Here is a 19,003-nt window from a genome sequence, read left to right on the forward strand (position 1 = left end):
GCAGAAGGCTGGAAAGTCATTGATCCCATTTGATCGAAGCTGGACACAAACACCCACACGGCAGAATGTAAAAAACGCGCTAATGGCTGACTGTGACGCTCTAATGTTTTCACACTATAACATCGGTCCTGTCTTAAAACTCACCCGCTGCCTTTAAATGACTTTTTCCTGAAGCTGGACTTTGTGTAATTGCAGTGATTAGCAGTGACGTTTATTCTCTGTGCTGTAAAGTGTGACACGTTCAACTTTCAATGAAACCACTTTTCACATGTCTTGACTGAAGTGTGCAAAAAGATTTTTATACTATTAACATCTGCACTGAAACAGCTGGGCCTGTATTTATAAAGTGTCACTAAGTAGGAACTTGGTCCTACATAGGCTGAAAGTGATGAATGCAACTGTTCTTGTTTGACTGTGTTAGGGGAGCACAGTTAAATGTCTTGTTTGGCGTCATCGATGAACCGATCCTTAAAACACTACATTAAAAATCTGGAGCCAGTCATTTTTAGTGTTTCTGTTAGAAAAGAAATAGCAGTTAGATCATTTTCTGTCCTATTAATCTCCATCTTAACATGCCGGTTTCAAATCTGAAGAAGCATCCTGGTCACTTTTCCATAAAGTCTCAAAGAAATCTTGCTATGTTGGACCTGGTGATATTTACGCAGAGAGGTATGCACGAGATTTATGCGTGCACACTTCTTGTGTCAAATCAACAGTTTTTATTTTTCAGATCTTTGAATTGCTTCTACTTTATAGATCATATTCTTGATTATAATTCATTAAGAATATAAAATGGCATAAAAGTTCAACTAGAATCCTAAAGGCATGAACAAACTCCCATTTATACAATTTAGACTCATTCTTTAGAAACTGATCTAAGGAGCTTGGAAAGAAAAGCATCTGGACTTTAAGTTTCTCCAGATGCTTTTCTTTCCAAGCTCCTCAAACTACAATGACCTGGATGACTGAGAACCTTCACAGACATTTAAAAAATGATCCAATATAAGAAAATTTCCCAGTCTCACCGTCTGTTTTCCATTGAAAAATTCAAGGATCGTAATATACTTCCTAAATTCACTTCAGTTCATTTAGATAAACAACTCTCACCTCAAATCGCTTTATATTGTAAGGTACAGACCCTTCAATAATACTACAATAATGATATTTCTCACAGAAAAACTGCCAAATTTTACCTCTGCATCTCTAGTTTGGTCATGACAATATTTTTCTGATGACGTTAGGGGCGTTTCCAAACCTTTTCTGAGCAGAATTTTCTCTGGAGCTACTTTTTTTATCTGCATATTCAAAATTTGAAAAGGTGTTCCGCCTCAGAGCGTCTGTGTTGGCTCAAAAGAAAATGCCACTAACCTCATCACAAAAATATGTTTTTAGGCAGACTAATAACATTAGAAATCTGATATTTACACAACTCACAAGTTTGTAGACTTAATACTTGCCAGGTCTCTCTCGGAAATGAGATTTTTAATCTCAATGAGACTTTTTTTAGATAAATAAAGGACTAATAAATATCAATGATGACTCTACTTGAACCTTTGGAACCCCACCGGACTGACTGCAGGTCAAGTCAAAATGATGCTGCATTATTTTTGAATTAATGGATTAATTTGTGCCGTTATTGTACCCAAATCTTTATAATCCCAAGAGATTCTGTGATGCTTCATTCATCCCTGACTTTTAACTATGGCTATCTGAAGCAACATCTCCCCATAACATTAGTCGTCTGGTTCTTTTTGTTTATTTAACTTGTAGGTAGTGTTCTTATTTATGCTTACAGTTGTCCCAAGGTTATTAAATCAACGTTATGACATTTTTAAAAAAAAAAAATTGTACATTTCAGATGTGTTCCTTTTTTCTTCTTCTTTGATTTGATCGATTTGTTACACTTTGCCAATTTTCACAGTCAACCTCAACCACATCAGGAACAATCTCCAAACCTGTGAACACTATCTGGACTTGAACATAGCACTGATGTGGAGGAAATACGAGTAATGTTGCTTTTACTTCATCGTTAGCATCCCATGTGTGTGCCACAAAGTTCAAGCACTCTTTGTATCCAGTAGGGATTTTTTTTCAGTGTCTCCATGTGTACTGTAGCTGGTAAATGATTCGTATTTGTCTCTTCCTTTTTTAATATATGAATTTAGTATTAATTTGTAAATCATAACAGAGTTATGTTTGTTCTGGATGATGTTTATGAAGCAGAAATTATTTCATCCATATGACCACATATCTTATGTTGTAGAAATAATAAATAACATTTTCCAAAGAATCCTGTGTGGTTGCAACATGAGATTTTAGATGCCAGAGAATTTTTCCTGCATGATCAAAGACATCCAAGTACCAGCTGTAAATTAACTTTCATTCTGATATTTACTTGTAAGCTATATCCTTACAATCATGTATAAATTGCAACATTTTAATTAAAAGTAATCTCTTACAAATACAAATAGGTATACTCAAAGATTGAGCTTTTTACAGAAAGCTATTTGAATGCAAAAATGATCTTATTTGTGATGTTTAATTTAAAAATGTGTGCATACATTATCAGTATTTATTCAGGTTCTAACATACACATTTTAAATAATCAAATGTGTTAAAATGGTTGTTTGTGAAATGTAACAGGCAATTATAAGCACTCAAAATCATACCATACCAGAGGTGGGACCAAGTCATTGTTTTGCAAGTCTCAAGTAAGTCTCAAGTCTTTATCCTCAAGTCTCAAGTCAAGTCTCAAGTAATGTCAGGCAAGTCAGAGTCGAGTCTCAAGTCACTGGTGTAAAAGTCCGAGTCAAGTCACAAGTCTGAAACTTTGAATTTCAAGTCCTTTCGAGTCTTTAAAAAAAAACAAACGAAAAAATAATGTTGCAGTTATATGCTAAATGTAAATATTAGACCATGTAATTTTAAAATCTGTGTTTTTCTCAACACATGACAAAATAGTGAACTTAGAAAATATACACAAATTGTGAAATTGCACCTCTTTAAAATGCAGCTCAATTAAACCTAGCTCCAAGAATAATTTTCACCAACAGTTCTGAGATAAGCTGCATGTTATTCTTGGATGCGGTTGTAGGACCAGCTTTAAAATCGCATGACAAAAATATCATACACATTAAAAAAAACTGTATCACCAACGTAGCCTGGACAACATTTGCTAGTTAGATGAAGTCAGCTATCTCATTGTAGCATATTTATATGCATATTTATAATTATACGCTTCTTGGAGTGAGTGCACACACTCATGAAGTTTAGTAACTTCAGGTCACTGCAACAAGCCCAGGTACAGTTTACCGACGGATGGGTACAGGACCTTGAAATGCACCGTGTAGAACGAAAGACCATCGTACGTATCATAAGTTTACCAGTCTCACAAATCGTCTTCATAAATACACATTCCTTAACCGTTTATTAATAGGACCTTTGAGCTCAACGGTAATTAATTAGTAGTGGAAATAATTTCTGGTAGCGTTACAGAAATGTAGCAGTGACAACAATATTGTATGCTGTAATCGTACTGGGCAATTAGTGATACAAAAAACCTGTTTTATCCTGTGAATAAAAGTATATGTTTTTGTCAATGTACCATAATAACAGAAGCGAAACGCAATATTGTGTCAGGACAATTCACTATTTATGCACAATAAATAAAGGAGCATAGCGCGACAATTTCTGTTCTTGCTTGTAACCTATATCACCAATTATGTTATGAAAATGACGTATTAACTACTAAAAAACACTGACCTTCGTGTAAATGCTTGGAGCAGACTAACCTGTGAGCTGGAGTGTTCTGGGACGTTATATTTGATCTTTGAATGGCTGCAATCCAGGCCATCCGTCGCGTCTTTGTTACTTCGGAAACATGAACAATTTCTCTTCAACGACGTAATCCGATAACAACCGATCTCTTTACCCGTCGGCTTCCCGTGGCTGTCATGCGACCGGCTATTGCAGTTAATAATACAACAGCTTCTTGACATTTTTGTGTTTCTTTTTATCGCTGTATAACTGATTTTAATTGAAAGCCTGCGTGCGCTAGTACCGCTTGCCACGAGTTCCCAGAATCCTTTGCGGTTCTACCCGTGAATGACGTCACATTTTCAATCTCTATATAATATGCATGTTAAATTTTATATTTGGGGTAAAATATCAAGTCTTTTCAAGTAAACCGGTTCAAGTCCAATTCAAGTCCCAAGTCATTGGTGTAAAAGTCCAAGTCAAGTCACAAGTCTTAGAACATTTTTTCAAGTCAAGTCTAAAATCATAAAATTAATGACTCAGTCTGACTCGAGTCCAAGTCATGTGACTCGAGTCCACACCTCTGTACCATACACCTGTGACACTTCTGAAACAAAATTTTCTCCATAATATTTTAGCGCTTCTTAACAATGTATATTCTACTCAGTTAATGCTCATTACCTGTAAATTAGTTAAGTCCAAGTTTTTATAATGTGGTCCTATTTGGCTCATTTTCAGCTCCACAGTTTAGTTGTTGTTGTAGTTACTCTGTTAAAACATCTCATATGCCGTTTTAGCTTCATCCCATTTAAGCCAACTGTCTTCTGACTGGCTTCCTAAGACAAACAGAAGGTTTGAACAGCAGGTGGGCTTACCTTTTGTGTCCTAGAATCTAGATAACCAAATTAGTATCGATGATTGTTTCTGCCACTGAAAAAAAGTTAGCATGTTGAGCTAACCGCTCTGGAGTCTGAGCTTTTGGCTTACATTACTAGCGCGCCTGATTGTTTGACACTGTTTAATACAGCTCAATATAAAGAGTTTCTCATTAATTTAAATAGAGGAATATAAAATCAGGTTGACTAAAACGGCCCCTGTGGGAAAGGTTTAACAAGTGCCATCTAATAAGACACTGGATTTTTGTTAGCTTTAGCCAGAGCCAGGCTAGCTGTTCCCTTGTGTTTCCAGTTATTGTGCTAAGCTAAACTAAGCTGCTAGCTGTTGCTAATCATTTTAAGTCTAACGTAAAATTATTTAAAACGCTAAACCAGATAAATAAAGAGTGAAGCATTGTTTCAGACACTTTAATTCATTAAGACAGTTTTTCGAGGTTGGCAGTGTGTGATTGGGCTTCGAAGGCTCAGCAGACATAGTGCTCTGTTACAGCCGCCAGGCTGGGCATCCTTTCCGCTGCTGAGTTCCCACTGGAGACCGACCAGATATCACTCAGCTCTGAGAGAGAAGATATAGTCAGAAGAAAGAAAAATTAGTTGTCCATAAGTCAAAATGTTGGGTTTTTAGCCCCATAAAGCCTGGACCAGAAAAATCCTTCTGGAAACTCCCATTTGCATATATGAATTTTCAGTTTTTAAGTTAAGTTGCTACATATGGCAATTTTATGCACTTATATCCTCATAAGACGAGTCCTATTCATTTATATCCGCTGTAATGAACATTTGTTTTTGGTCTATATCTTTTGACTTAATTGAGCTACCCTAATAAGTCCTGATGATGTGCTCTATAGAGGACATGCTGGTTTTTCCAATGATATCTCATGTTTTTGGGTGTCCTCTTTTAGCTTCAAAGAGGCAGGTTCTCAGGATATGATACACATATTGTGGCAGTGGGAATTGATTTATCTGCAGTTTGTTTGTTTGAAAAAATGAGTCCAACCTAGCCTTGTGTTCTTGGAATACTTTCTTAGTATGAAGGTAAAAGTTTGTGTGGCTTCATTAAATATACTAAAGTTGTCATAAAAAAAAAAAACCAATCAGCTGATTCTGAGGGGTTCAGATGGGAGGTACTGATTGACTTCATATAGAATGAAAGATGCTATAGAAAAGGTCATGGAGTTATTAAAGGGTGTATTAAACTATAAAATTAACTATAAATTAAAAATGTAAAAGTAGTTTTCTATAATTTAAGGTGGCATCTTAGATGTTTTGGTTTTTCTGACCAAAAGTTCAAACACCCCCATGAAAAAAATTTAAATCCTCATTTTTTTCACAAGCTGGAAACATTATACACACACACTTGGTTGTGTTTTTTTCTTTTTTGTTTTTGCTTGTTAACATTTTCAGTCCTCTAATTCAGTCCTCAGTGTGAAACATCAAACCAGCTCCTTAAACTACAGGAGGTAGATGAGAAATAATCACAAATCACACTAATTCCATCACATTGTATTAACACAGGACTCCCCAAAAATGTTTTGCAACTGTGAAAAACAATTGTTGATTTATAATCATTGCATTTGCATTGCAAATAAGATGTTAGACCTGTTTGTTTTGCACTGATTACAGTGTACGTCTACTTCCTCATCTCATAATTAAACCTTTGTGAAAACCTATACTGTAAGAAAATAAATCAGTTTAAGTCTGTAAACAACCTTATAATGGCAATTTCCCAATATATACTATATTACATTTTCTACATGTATAAATACAAAGTGCATAGTTCATGACAAATTCATTTTTTATTGAGAAATTTAACCAATCTGATGGTTATATTTCCATTTAGTTGATTCTTTATTTGATGTATTTATGGGGTTTTAAACACCAGATTCTTTATATAAGTACAGAAAAAAAAAATCATTGTTTACTCTCAATGGGGTGATTTTAATTTAGCCTAGAGATGAAAATGTCTGTGTGCATCACATATCTAGACTCCAGTTTTCTTCTAGTTTTTTTTTTTTTTTTTTTAAGTCTGACGTTTATTTTATGGTAAGTTACCCTTTTTAAATTTGCTGTAAGTGCCACCTTCCAACTTGATCCTGCTGCCCGTGCAGAAGGCCAGTTCTCTCTCTCTCCATCTGAAAACACATTTTCAGCTTGATAGAGAGCGAAACATCGCGATTACATCAGAATACAGGTTGGATGTATTGGATGCGAGGTAGGTGTGTGTGCGTGTGTGTGTGTGTTTTCCACCTGTGGAAGAAGAAGATAAGGAGGATCAGCACAAAAGACATCAGATCAGTAAGAATCCACATCAGTTTGTACTCATCGGGACTCTGAGAAGCAGATCAGAAGAGACCGTATGGAAGTGAACAGGTGAATATTAATATCTTTCACACATGAAACAATAATAAAAAGGTAACAGATAAAACCACAGTTCATTTTATCATTCCTTTTATCATCTTGATAATTACTGCAAATTCCTGTGATTAAATATGGTTTAAAAGCTTCCCTGATAAAGCTTGTAGCACTCATTTCTACCACAAGATGGTGCTGCAAGTTAAAGTAACCAAGCACTTAATCGACCAGGAGGCCTGCCGGCTGTAGTACTATAAAAAGAAATATCAAGAGTTAATCAAAGCCGAGAACACACTTGAAAAGATTTCAACACCTCTCTGGTAAAGAATTGCCCAATGATATGTAACAATGTGTATTATAACATAATTTAGCATGCTACAGATGTGTTTTAGTGCTTTAGATGACTAAATTATGTATTAAAACAGATATAAGAAACAAATGTAACAACAAAAGCAAGCAAAACTTTATTTATGTAGCACAAGCTCACGATATACACGGTGTACGTTGTGTTTTTACAGATAAAAAACATAAAACACTCAACCGCAGGATACTTTAAAACACGCATGCATGAACAATTATTAGAACCTAAAAATTGCAATCGATTAAACAAGCAGGAATAGGGTAAAATAATAATTAAAACCAGAAACTGGACTACTGAAGGTTAAATAGGAGTTACTATGAGTTTGGTTTAATCCCTGATTATACTGGATGACTGATGTGATTTGGTAGGTTGCTTCAGCAGCTTGGACCATAAAAGGTAAAGCCCCACTACATGATACTACAACCGCACCTCATCCAAACTACCTCAAAATTGGTACCCTTACTCCCCACTCCTAACTATATGGTATCATCACTAGGTCAGGTGTTTCAAAATAAAAGCATCTGCAGTAAGAAAGAGAGAGAACAGGTTGATGTCAGACATGAAGCGCATTGCTTGAACTTACCATGATAAACAAAGGGGAACTGATGGTGCTGAGCAGCTGGGGGGCGTTAGTGGTGACTGAATGCACTCCAGCACACCAGGCTAGAGAGTAGAGCCACGGCTGGCTGATCACATACAAGTTTGTGGTGATGTTTACTGCAGTGTACTCCCTACACACAGGAGAGGAGAAAGTCATGAATATTTCTAAACTAAGGAGGAGGACAGTATAGACACACACACACACACACACACTTGTGTTACCTGATGAGCTCAGCAGACATGGAAGTGTAGTCCAGGTTGAGTTTGACGATGTGGTTACTCTGGAGCTCCTCTAGAGGGAGCCGACTGCCTGAAGTCTGCTGGAGCTCAGGATCGAGTTCCTGGACCAGAGCTCTGAGATTTGATGGCAGCCAAAGCACCTAGATATGGCACGCAAGCAGTGTTACCTACTACTCACTCACAGTAACTGCACTCTTTACTCTTTTCAAACGGTAAAATGCTAAATTACAACATTTCACAGTGGAGTCTGGTGATAGAGAAATAAATAAGCCTCACCTGTGAGGAATGGATGGATGATTCGTTCTGGATGACCTCGAGCGTGCGCTGGATCCAGGTGTCTCTGAAAGGGTGATCTCTGGGTGGCCGATAGAGGTCGAAGATCACGAGTTTGCCCGTCTGAGCTGCCAGCTGGAGGAAGGCCTGCAGGCTACAGACCGACTGGTTTCCAGCTCGCTGTCGGTCGTCTGCGTTCAGAGAGCCAGCCGTGCCAAATGGGTTGTGCTGCAGGGGGTGACCATCAATAACCAATCAATACAGTGATTTCATATGACATGTGATATGCTTTTCATTGGCCAGCTGATTTTTTTTTTCCCCCATTTTTGGCTGTTGTCATGAGGAATTCATTTGTGTCCAAACATGCTCAACTCCCTCCTGTAGTTATAGTAACACTCTTAAACCTCGAATATAGTAAACAAACAATCTTTTTTTTCTTTTTTAGCATTTCATTACATCCGTACATCCATTTTCTGCCACTTATTCTAGTCTGGGCCAGGGTTCTCTCTCCCCAGCTACCTCCTCCCGCTCTAACCCTCTTCTGGGACGCATTTCCAGGCCAACCAAGTGATGCAATCTCTCCAACATGCCCTGAGTTTGCCCCAGTGTGTCAGGTAGACATGCTCAAAACACTTCAAATGGCTTATTTGAATAGAAAAGATTAGCAGCTGTGCTCTGAGCCCATCTACGGCAAACAGCAGGTAAAAGAATATCAGAGAGGTTATTAGCTGACCCCTCAAACATGCAGTGAATAAAATCAATAATTCTTCCTTACTTTTTTAGAGCTTTTTTTCTTTGGTTACATTTTTCAAACATCAGAGAATAGCTATGACTATCATGGGAAAGGTCATTAAATGGCAGACTCACAGACAGGAACCAGTCCCCAGCGTTCAGGCTCTCCAGCTCGTTCCAGGTAAACCTGGCAGCTGGAGTATTGGTCCGGTTTGGGAAAACTTCATGGATGTTGGTCGTCCGCTGCAGAGTGTAGTCATGCATCAGAAAAGGCACTCCATCAAAACTACAAGGACAGGACAACAGTATGAGACTCTAAATGGGGCAGGGAGCTTTTCAGAAACAGAAAAGTCAGCTTGCCTGAAAAGTTATTGTATTTAAAGTTTAATAGGGTTCACTGAGACCTGGCTAAGTGCTTGGTCTTCAGTGAGCATGTATGTAGAGAGCTACTGGCTCAAATGCTCAAATTCTTTTATCAATACTTTACATTCACGATTACACAAACTTGGGGAATTTAAAATGCCAATGAATTCCTCAAAAAGTCGATTATCATTAGATTTATTGGATACTTTGATTCTTATTCTTTATACTCGACTTTAATAAACAATATTTTTTGTAAATGTAAGGGATAACACTCATAACAGTAGTTTATTAATGAGTGACGTCCAAATCAATTAAAAAAGTTGCCTAAAGGTTCTTTATATTGTAAGGTAAAGACCAATAATACATAGAAAACCCCAACAATCAGATGACCCCCTACGAGCAAGCACTTTGGCGACGGTGGGAAGGAAAAGCTCCCTTTTAACAGGAAGAAACCTCCGGCAGAACCAGGCTCAGTCAGGAGCAACCGTTGGCAGTATCTCTTTGGATCTCATATTGAATGTACCAGTGAAAATATACCAGATTTGGAATCTACTTCAGATCTTTTATCTCCCTAAAAGGACGAGAACAGCTCTCACCCATGATACTGCGTATCAGTCAACTGTCCAATTGCAAAAATGGAGGACTGCGTTTCAAAATGGATCTAAGCATTAAACAGTCTTGAATGGTTTTAAATCTGAGCTGGTTTAGAGAAGCAAAACTACAAAAAATGTCACTGGATCTGACTGTATTTTACACATAATTAAATACCATGTGGTAGAAAAGTGTCCGCCACAAAAAGAACCAAAAGTAATAGAGCCAACGCTGCAGGAATCAGAAATGTTATACTATTAGATAAAGAAGACTGTGGTTCATTGTTGCAGCTGTTGCAATTAGAAGTTCACATTTTGTAACGTTAATCTGAAATCAGATCAGTCATCAGCAGAAAAAACACCACAATTAACAGGAAGTGAAACAAGATGGCAAGACATCCACAAATGTTTGGTCACATGATCAATCGAGACAGTCGTTGGCCACGCCCACTGTTGATTCTGCAGCATCTGCGTATTTGGTTGCGGTTTTAAAGCCACGTTTGTTTCTATAGGACATTTTAAATAACCCCAGCTGACCGAAGTGCTGAACAAGTTATTCAAAATATACACTTTACATAACAGTTACTAAATGAGCAATAAATACAGAACAAAAATCACACAGAACAAAGTCAATAAGACGCCGTTTGCATAATAAAGCCCAGGGTGCTCTGCTCAGAGTTTTGAAAGTGTTTTACAATAACTGAGACTGTGCAGTGATTATGTGAAAAAGTAAGCTGCTGACATGTGATTGCTTTGTCACTTTGCAGCATGTTTTCTAAATACTGTTTAGGCTGCATTGCACTGGGCTCTCAGGGCCATTGTACCATAATTGAACACACATGCTTTCACAGAGAGCTCCTCGCTGACCTGATGGTGACATCCGTCTCCAGACTGTCACACCCAGCCTCCACCGCCTTCTCAAAGGACATCAGGGTGTTTTCTGGAGCGAGCTGCAGAATGAGATCAACAGAGAACAGCAACTTGCAGTAGCAGTCAGTGCATGCGGGGGACTTTCTCTCAGCTCTGAACAAAACACACGAAGGATGTGAGCTTCCCTTTGTTTTTGTGTCAGTTCAGGGCCTGAGCGGTGCCCAAGAACATATTTCACATTACACTCATTTATGTTGTGTCACATTCAGGCTTAAAACTCTTTTACAGACCAAAAGGTTTTACAACAGCATGTAAAAAATCCTTTCCTCTCATGAACAGTAACTGTTTGTTTAAGAAAAGAAAATCAAAATCTGCTTATTTCTGTTACAAAGAAAGAAAAATTCTCTGTTTTACTTTGTCACATGTGACACTAGGACAATTGAAATACTGCTGCTCTCTCACTTTAGTGTACAGGACTGTGTACTGTGTTTTTGCTCACCATAGGGGCTCCTCTGTGGCCAATGAGAGCCGGTGCAGGGCCCAGGGTTCCCTTCTCTTTGATACAAGGAGAATACAACCCGAGGGGAATCAAGTAGAGGGACAACAGGACGGTCAGGTACACGGCCATGATCAGGCCTCGCTGTACTAAAACACAAACACACAATATAAAGCATAAACACGAAGAGAAAGAAATTAAAAACAACTGCTCCTAACTAATAAATGAAGGAATCTGTGTGTGTGTGTGTTTTTCCCCTCAGTATTTTTCTAACCTGCTTCACAGTTCGTGGATGTATAGGTGAGAAGAAAGTGTTGTGAGGTCGTTTGGATGAGTTGGAAAATCCCAGTAAGACCATCAGTTCCTGAAATACTCAAAGTCACTTAAGCACCTTTACATGCCTAAATGCACTGAGTTGCTCTAATGTAATTGGTTAGTTGATCAGTTGTACCTAAGAAAGTGTCTGCTGAGTGTATTTTGCCCATATTGTGCTTTTCTTGTGTTTCTTGAAAACTTATTTTTCAATTTACTTTAAATATGAGTTTTTATGTTTATCATCTTTTCATATATCAGAATAAAACCAAATATTTTAAAAGCATGTCTGAGACTCACCCGTGCTTTTCATGCGAAAGAAATGCAAAGCAACAGGCCAAGCCAGTGATGTCATCAGTAAGACTCCGCCCACATGTAAGAAAGGTGCTGTTACCTGGTCATGAACAAGAGGGAAAAAAAAAATCTAGTTAAATCTAACACGAGAAGTGGAAATCATAGACACACAGAAAAAGTTACGTTAAGGAGGAGAAGAAGAGCGTCACCTGGAAGGACAGCAGCAGCGTCCTCCATTCTTTACTCCACAGGTTGGACAAGACGGCCATGGCGATGACGGAGACCGTCAGGCTCACCAGGATCCCGATCTGCAAAAAACAGTGTCAACGTGTAGAAACATGAAAAAAGTTTCATATGGATAGAAAACATCTTCATTTGGCGACACTGACTAGAATTGATTCATTCTGGTGATTTTTTTCTTTAGCATCCAGTGAATAAAACATCCTAATAAGCTCAGAGAAAAGAATTAGCAGGTCAATTTTAAGGATGATGTCTGGGTGAATATAAGGAGAACAACAAACATGGATAGTATAGTTTTCCACTGTGTGTTTTTCTATCCAAGTATGTTTTTACTGCACTAGCAGTGTGTTTTTTCAGATGGTTTTTCATGGTGGATTAGAATCTGATGGTGTTTTCCACTGGTTTTGAAAAGGTCCCAAACACCACTATGGTCAAATGCAGCCTAAACCATGACCGAGCATCCACTGTGTTTTAAATATAGCTGAAGACACTCGCTGTTGTCTCTCTATCCTGACCTCCTCTGTACTTACTGACGATTTGAAGCAAAAATGTATCTCCATCAGACCTGTTGCCACTAATTTTCAGTCCAGCTCTTGTGTAATGTGGCATATCTCAGCCTTTTTAACCTTCCTTAAGAACGGCTTCGTTACGGCCATCTTTCCACTGAGACTTTTTCTGATAGACTTCAATGAGCAGTCGATGAATCAACCGAAGGTCCAGATTTCTCTCTCTCTTTTTCCTACTTCTTAAGGAAAAGACTTTCAGACACGGAAACGATTTTATCTTTGGAATTTTTCATAGATCCAGGTAAAGTAATGGGGACACAAATAATATGCTTTTGCCACAGGCTGCTAGTAACAAAGTGTTAAAAGATATCATTTAAAATCAGTTCTTTTATGTGTAGATACTAGATCATCCCCATATGTTAGGTGATTTTACTGTGCTTGAATGATTCATAGGTCCATGTTAAGTGGCTTAACAAAAAATAAATGAAATCCCTGTGAAAATGTCAGGTCAGCCAGCGTTCAAAGAAGAATTTTGAAAGACCTTCAGAAAGCCTGAAGAACTATTGCCTATGACCACTTTAGTAAAATTAACAGAGAAAATAAAGAAAAGTCCCTTTAAGACTGACAGTAATTATCCACCATAATTACTGTGCAGAAATTCATGTCTGAGCTCAGAATTGTATTTGAAGTCTGCAAACAAAAATCTATGAAAAAGCTGCTGACCAGTTCCAGTGACACTGCATTGACCCGACATTCCATAAAAACTATGAGACACATCACTGAGTTACCTTGTGGCTCCAGTGTAAATAAAGCTTCTGGCCCTCTGACAGCAAGCACACAGCCAGCAGCTGCAGAGACAGAAAAGTACAGACAAAATAAACTTGGGAAGAGATGATGAGACTTTCTGGGCAAAGCCTGAGCTAGTCTGAGGAATAGTTCAAAGTCTATGTGAGATATAGTTAATAAATGCATTCACCAAAGGGCTTGCATTTCTGTACTGGCTTTAAAATTCCCATAATAAAACTGACTTTTGTGCTCAGACAAGCCTGTTTTGTGCTCTTTGTGTTCTGGTTCTGCACTATTTTTATCATTAACTGTAACGTTCCTGTAGCACACGAAACAGGAAAGGACATAAGATAACAACATAACATAGTGGGCATGGTTATGGGTTAAAAGATGAGCACATAAAACTCCTCTTGCACATAGGAACGTCACATGAATGCATAAGGGCGGCGCTTGGCAAAGTTTAAAGCAGCCAGAGCAGAGTTTATATAAAAACCTGACCTCTCATTGCCTTTGTAAAACTGCTTTCACACTTATGATCTGGCCAGGTTCTCATGAGCTCGTCGATTTAGTAAACACACAAACAGTGAATCTTGTTTCTTTTAAATTTACAAACACCCACTTAAATTTTGAAACTAACATGTATTTCATCTGCAGATGAAGAAAGTGTTACATCAGTTTGGAGTTATATGTTGGAACCATTTACGCACTTGCTTTCTAATCTACCACTTCACAGCAGCTGTCTCGAGCAGCTTTATGTTGTATGATAAAGACCCTGCAGAAGCCCTTTATGGTTACAGTGGGGAGGAGCTCCCTGCTAACAGGAGGAGGTCTCCGGCAAAACCAGGGACTGATTGTTGGGTAAGAAAAAAGAAAGGCAAGTTGCATGACATAACTAGACTACCTCACGGAAAGACTGATAACCACAGTTTCACTGGCCTGTGGCCGATTTATGACTGATTTCATGAGCGTGCCTTTGGACTGCAGGAGGAAGCTGGTCTACCTGGAGAATTCAAAGTACTGGGAAAATATGCAAATCCCAAACAGGAGCGATTAGTGACCTCAGAAGCGTGCAGAAATGTTGATAGGTGTATTTTTGTACTACGAACAGGGCTTACTGGCAGGCTTACTGGTTCCCATGTTTCCACTCTTAATGACTAACAGCCTCCCAGCTTTTCCTGCATATTTATGAGAGCAATAATAAATTGATCTCTTGCATAACTCTGCAGCAAAGCAAAGGTGTCAAAATGTCAAAGTAGCCCAGAAATGAGTGAAAACACCAGCATAAAACTGCTGCGGGGCTGCAGATCAATCGATTTCCCATGAATCCACTTATGGTGGGGGGAGGGTATGATTTGTGGGAGAGAGATAGGGTAGGATGGTTAAGGGCATGGCATCAGCTGGGGTGAGTGGTACACCCAGAGTGCTAATTATTCTCTCTCCCTGTATAGTCGGTGCAGGGCCTGAGGATGAGGAAGTGAACAGAATGTGAATGTTTCAAATCTGGGCGGCTGCTGGCGCGAACAATTGCAGTTACAAGTTACAAGATAATTTCAGTGATGGTGGATTAAATATATACAATATTTAAGTGTTTGCTTTCATTTTTCGGGTTTTAAACAATCGATCAGTTGCTTCAAATTTGTGTTTGAAAGGAAATTACTAAAAGTGATTGAGGTTCCTATTTTAATGCTGTTGTATCAATAAAATATAAAAGAGAACTTAAATGAACAATCTGTGGTTAAAAAAAATAAATAAGACTTTTTTCTAAAAAAAACTTTCCAAAAACACTACAAAATAAGACAAAAAAAGCAACAGTAAAAAGTTGACACCACTTGGATAAATTATCCAGTCAGCTAAAAAGACAAGTAGAAGAAATCGAGATGAGAGATGAAAAGCCAATGCAGCGTTTGTGTCTCACCACAAGCACTGTGACGTAGGTGAAGAAGACCACAGCGACAGCCAGCAGCACCACAGACCACGGGAACCAGAAGCCCAGGTTCCCGAAGTTAAACCTTCAGCCAAATGAGAGGAAGCACAACAGACATGAAGGCAGAAAAACGTTTGTTACATGTTCAGTCAACAAAGACATATGAACGTAAATTTAGCACCAATGATTCCTGCAGCAGATTAATGTGAACAGCTCTATGTTTACCTACGACAGTACTATAAGTGCAGGAGTCGCTCCACCCACCAGTCAAAGTCATTGTAGTCATTCTTGGCTTGTCCCCAGAAGTAGAGGAACAGCAGCGTCAAGCAGAAAGCCGCCACAAGCACAGCAAAGCTAGCACCCTCCAACTGATGACAGAGGAGACAAAACAATGAGAGAAATTTGTTTTTGTTATTCCCCGAGTTAAATCCAGCCCCCCGCACTGTTTACTGCTCTGTTTCCGTGGCATTTTAAGACTTCCTCTGAGTTTTACAGAGACAGAGGAGCTCCAACCGACAGCTCTGTTCAGCATCAGCACAATAAAAAAGCGAAATGAAGTTGTTTAACTGTAATGTCTGAAAATTATTTCTCATTTGGTGACTTTTACAGTTGTAGAAATGCAAATACTGAAATCAATAACTGCAGAAAACAAAACAAAGAATCAACATCACCCTTACCTCATTTCCTTTTATTGATTTGTTTCATCTTCCTCCAACTGTAGCTGACTTATATTCTCCCACAACGATTTATTAGTGTTTTTTTTCCTGTTTGCTGTTTGGTTTGACGATAAAATTCATGTTGCTGACCACATGTGTCTCTAAATTTAATTATTCAGCATTTTTTTTCAGCATATTTTGAGTGCTTTTACTCCTCTCTTTCCAAACACAGCATCTCAACTTTAGATGGCTTTAGAAAAAGAATTGGGTGCACAGGTTTCAATTTTTGAGTGTGTTCCTCTAACCCACAGAGTCAAAAGTATATATACCAGCTCAAACATACACATAGACTCCTACTAATATTTGGTTAAATGTCCATTAGCAAGTTGTACCTCGACTAGATCCTTTTGATATCCATCAACAAGTTTCTGGCACAATTTTGGGTAAATATTTGACAACTCTTTTGAGTTCATTTGAATTTGTTGCACAGACCTGGCTTTTAGACATAGTCCACAAAATTTCAAAAGGGTTGAGGTCGGGTCTCTGGGAAGGCTGTTCCATCCGGCTTTATCCCTTCCAAAAATAGTTTTGTTGTGCGTTTGGGATCAATGTCCTGTTGGTTGTTGATTTGAAGTGAAAGTGAAGAATTTGGAGGTTCACTATTCCAACCACTGCACAGTCCCCAAGCATGATGCTACCGCCACCATGCTTGACACTTGCTACAGTATTCTCAGGTTCAAAAGCCCATGACAGGGATGAGCCCTGGTGGTTCCTGAACATCCTAACCAGTTTACTCCCATTTGAAGATCACAGTTTGGATCTTCTTCCAGATCTCATATTTTCTTGCAGCTCCCTATTATTTTGAGTATTCATCAAACCATTGAGTGCTGTCAAACAAATCCTTTTTATGCTCACAACTACCAACTGTAGTCAATCATGATCACCAATTAGAAGTTAATAGGGCTTAAAGGACACTGTTGAACCTTCAGGACCACTTATTCAAATATGTGAGTGTATGTATATATTTGAGCCTTTGTGGATTAAGAGAGCTTTTTTCCCTAAACCTGAATTTTCTATTTACTCCGGTTATCTTTGTCTAATATTAAAATTTGATGATCTGAAACATGTAAGGGTGCAAACATGCAAAACAAAAAATAAGAGAACAGGAAGGAGGTACATGCTTTTTCAGAGCACTGAATGACTCAAGAAAGGAAAGGGGGCCACAGAGACGACTTACGTATAGGGCCTAGAGTTCTGTGCTGATTTCTTATATTCAATCTTTAAAAAATAAATTCCAAAACATTCAGTTTCCCTGGACTTTAAATTTGGTAGGAACACTAGAACTTAAAATAAAAAAAACCCAAAACACTGAAACTCCTGTAAACTTAACCACAGTATGATTCATTAATTCCAATGATAATAAACAGATGACTTTGGCTGGAGCAGAAGTGGCTCTTGTGTTGCTGCTTCCTGACCTTGTTGCAGCAGCAGCCCTCAGGCTGACTCCTCTTGTAGTGTTTCCACTGGCAGCCGTACAAACCAGCCAAACATGACACGAAAGGCTGGTGCTCATAACGTTGCAGCAACTTCACACGAAGGCTACGAAACCACTGCGACAATGTAGACGCCATGGCTCATACACACACTGCCACAGCCTCCATCCTGCTCCAACGCACACAGAAATAAGAAAAATCGACTAAGACAACCAGACAAATTCAAATCCAAGCTAAAACATCAGAAAAGAGGCAAATCAAGTAAAACAGGTATAAAACAGAGGCTAAAAGGGTCTTAAGTTTGCATTGAAATTGTCCAATAGCTACTAAAGCATCACTTTTAGGGTATATTGTGGCATACAATGTGTGCAAGCTAAACCTGAGCTATTATTTACTGTCTTTTTGTTTTGTGGTTTGTTTGGGGTTTTTTTTTTTTTTTTTTTTTTTTTTAAATAGGATAACACTGAGAAACCGTCTAACTCCTCTGGGCTCAGCTCCCAGAAAGCTAAAGTTACACAGCTCACTGGTCGGTTTTGTCCATCACTGGCAGGCTTCTTCACATATGATACTCAAATGGGTCATTATCACTACAGGAGAACAAAGAAAGTCTCACTAGTTGTGTTTCCCCCCTTTAAGACAGATTTACTTATAGTGCGCTTGTGTATTGACTGAAATAAAGTGAAGACAGATGAAACTGATTCAAGTATTTAAAAAAAGAAACAATTGTTTCCTGATTTCAGCATCACTGGCATTTCATGGCAGATTGTCATGGGTCCACTTCCTGGAAATCATAAAACATGACATGACAAAATATCCACCAGTCATCACGAAACTAAAGACAACCAACCTGGGATTATGGTGCTAAATCTTGCAAACTTTTAATCAGACTCAAATCTCACTTTTTTGATTCACTTAACACTTTCCTTCGTGTGTTGTATCGTGGCCGAATTAAAGATTTAGACTATTTCATCATAAAAAGTGCTAAATGAGTAAAACACACTAAGCGCGTTCGCAAACCAGCATGAAAATATTAAAATTGTACATTTATTTAACGCACTCTGGTGATGAACGCTCCATAAAACAAAGAACGGCACCTGAGGACCTGTTCAGAGCTCAAGCGAGCAGCGGATCGTTACAAAAACACTGTGCAGCTTCCACTTCAGCCTGTTTTTTGTTATGTCGTAAGGACAGATCTCCTACCTCCAGGCCGGTTCTCCCTCCGGGTAAACGGCAGAGAAGAAGCCGCAGTGTGCAGTCGTCCGG

At 38.5% G+C, this 19,003-nt stretch overlaps 1 protein-coding gene across 1 annotated transcript; it reads right to left on the reverse strand.

The window, feature by feature from the left end:
• Positions 1–5,078: 5,078 nt before the first annotated feature.
• On the reverse strand, positions 5,079–19,003 carry gdpd4b (glycerophosphodiester phosphodiesterase domain containing 4b). The gene is made up of 16 exons (XM_085364082.1): positions 18,941–19,003; positions 17,723–17,909; positions 15,856–15,959; positions 15,583–15,676; positions 13,670–13,729; positions 12,345–12,443; positions 12,142–12,235; positions 11,533–11,678; positions 11,031–11,113; positions 9,346–9,496; positions 8,482–8,706; positions 8,188–8,345; positions 7,949–8,096; positions 6,900–6,982; positions 6,705–6,784; positions 5,079–5,208 (listed from the first exon to the last, which is right to left on the reverse strand). Exons 2-16 carry the CDS (start codon positions 17,876–17,878, stop codon positions 5,117–5,119), a joined length of 1,773 nt encoding a protein of 590 aa, XP_085220208.1. The 5' UTR covers positions 17,879–17,909; positions 18,941–19,003; the 3' UTR covers positions 5,079–5,116.

This window comes from Diplotaxodon limnothrissa, linkage group LG10 (genome assembly GCF_057381915.1).
Source record: "Diplotaxodon limnothrissa isolate DT_005_m linkage group LG10, D_limnothrissa_male_GT1.1, whole genome shotgun sequence".
Lineage (NCBI taxonomy): Eukaryota > Metazoa > Chordata > Actinopteri > Cichliformes > Cichlidae > Diplotaxodon > Diplotaxodon limnothrissa.

Bases quoted from the DNA above. Each gene is read 5' to 3' on its own strand.
- gdpd4b (XM_085364082.1), bottom strand. From the start codon at position 17,878: ATGGCGTCTACATTGTCGCAGTGGTTTCGTAGCCTTCGTGTGAAGTTG. The intron at 13,730-15,582 runs GTGAGACACAAA...CTGTCTCTGCAG, and splicing joins CCTACGTCACAGTGCTTGTG to CTGCTGGCTGTGTGCTTGCT. The intron at 8,346-8,481 runs GTGAGGCTTATT...TGCCATATCTAG, and splicing joins CATCCATCCATTCCTCACAG to GTGCTTTGGCTGCCATCAAA.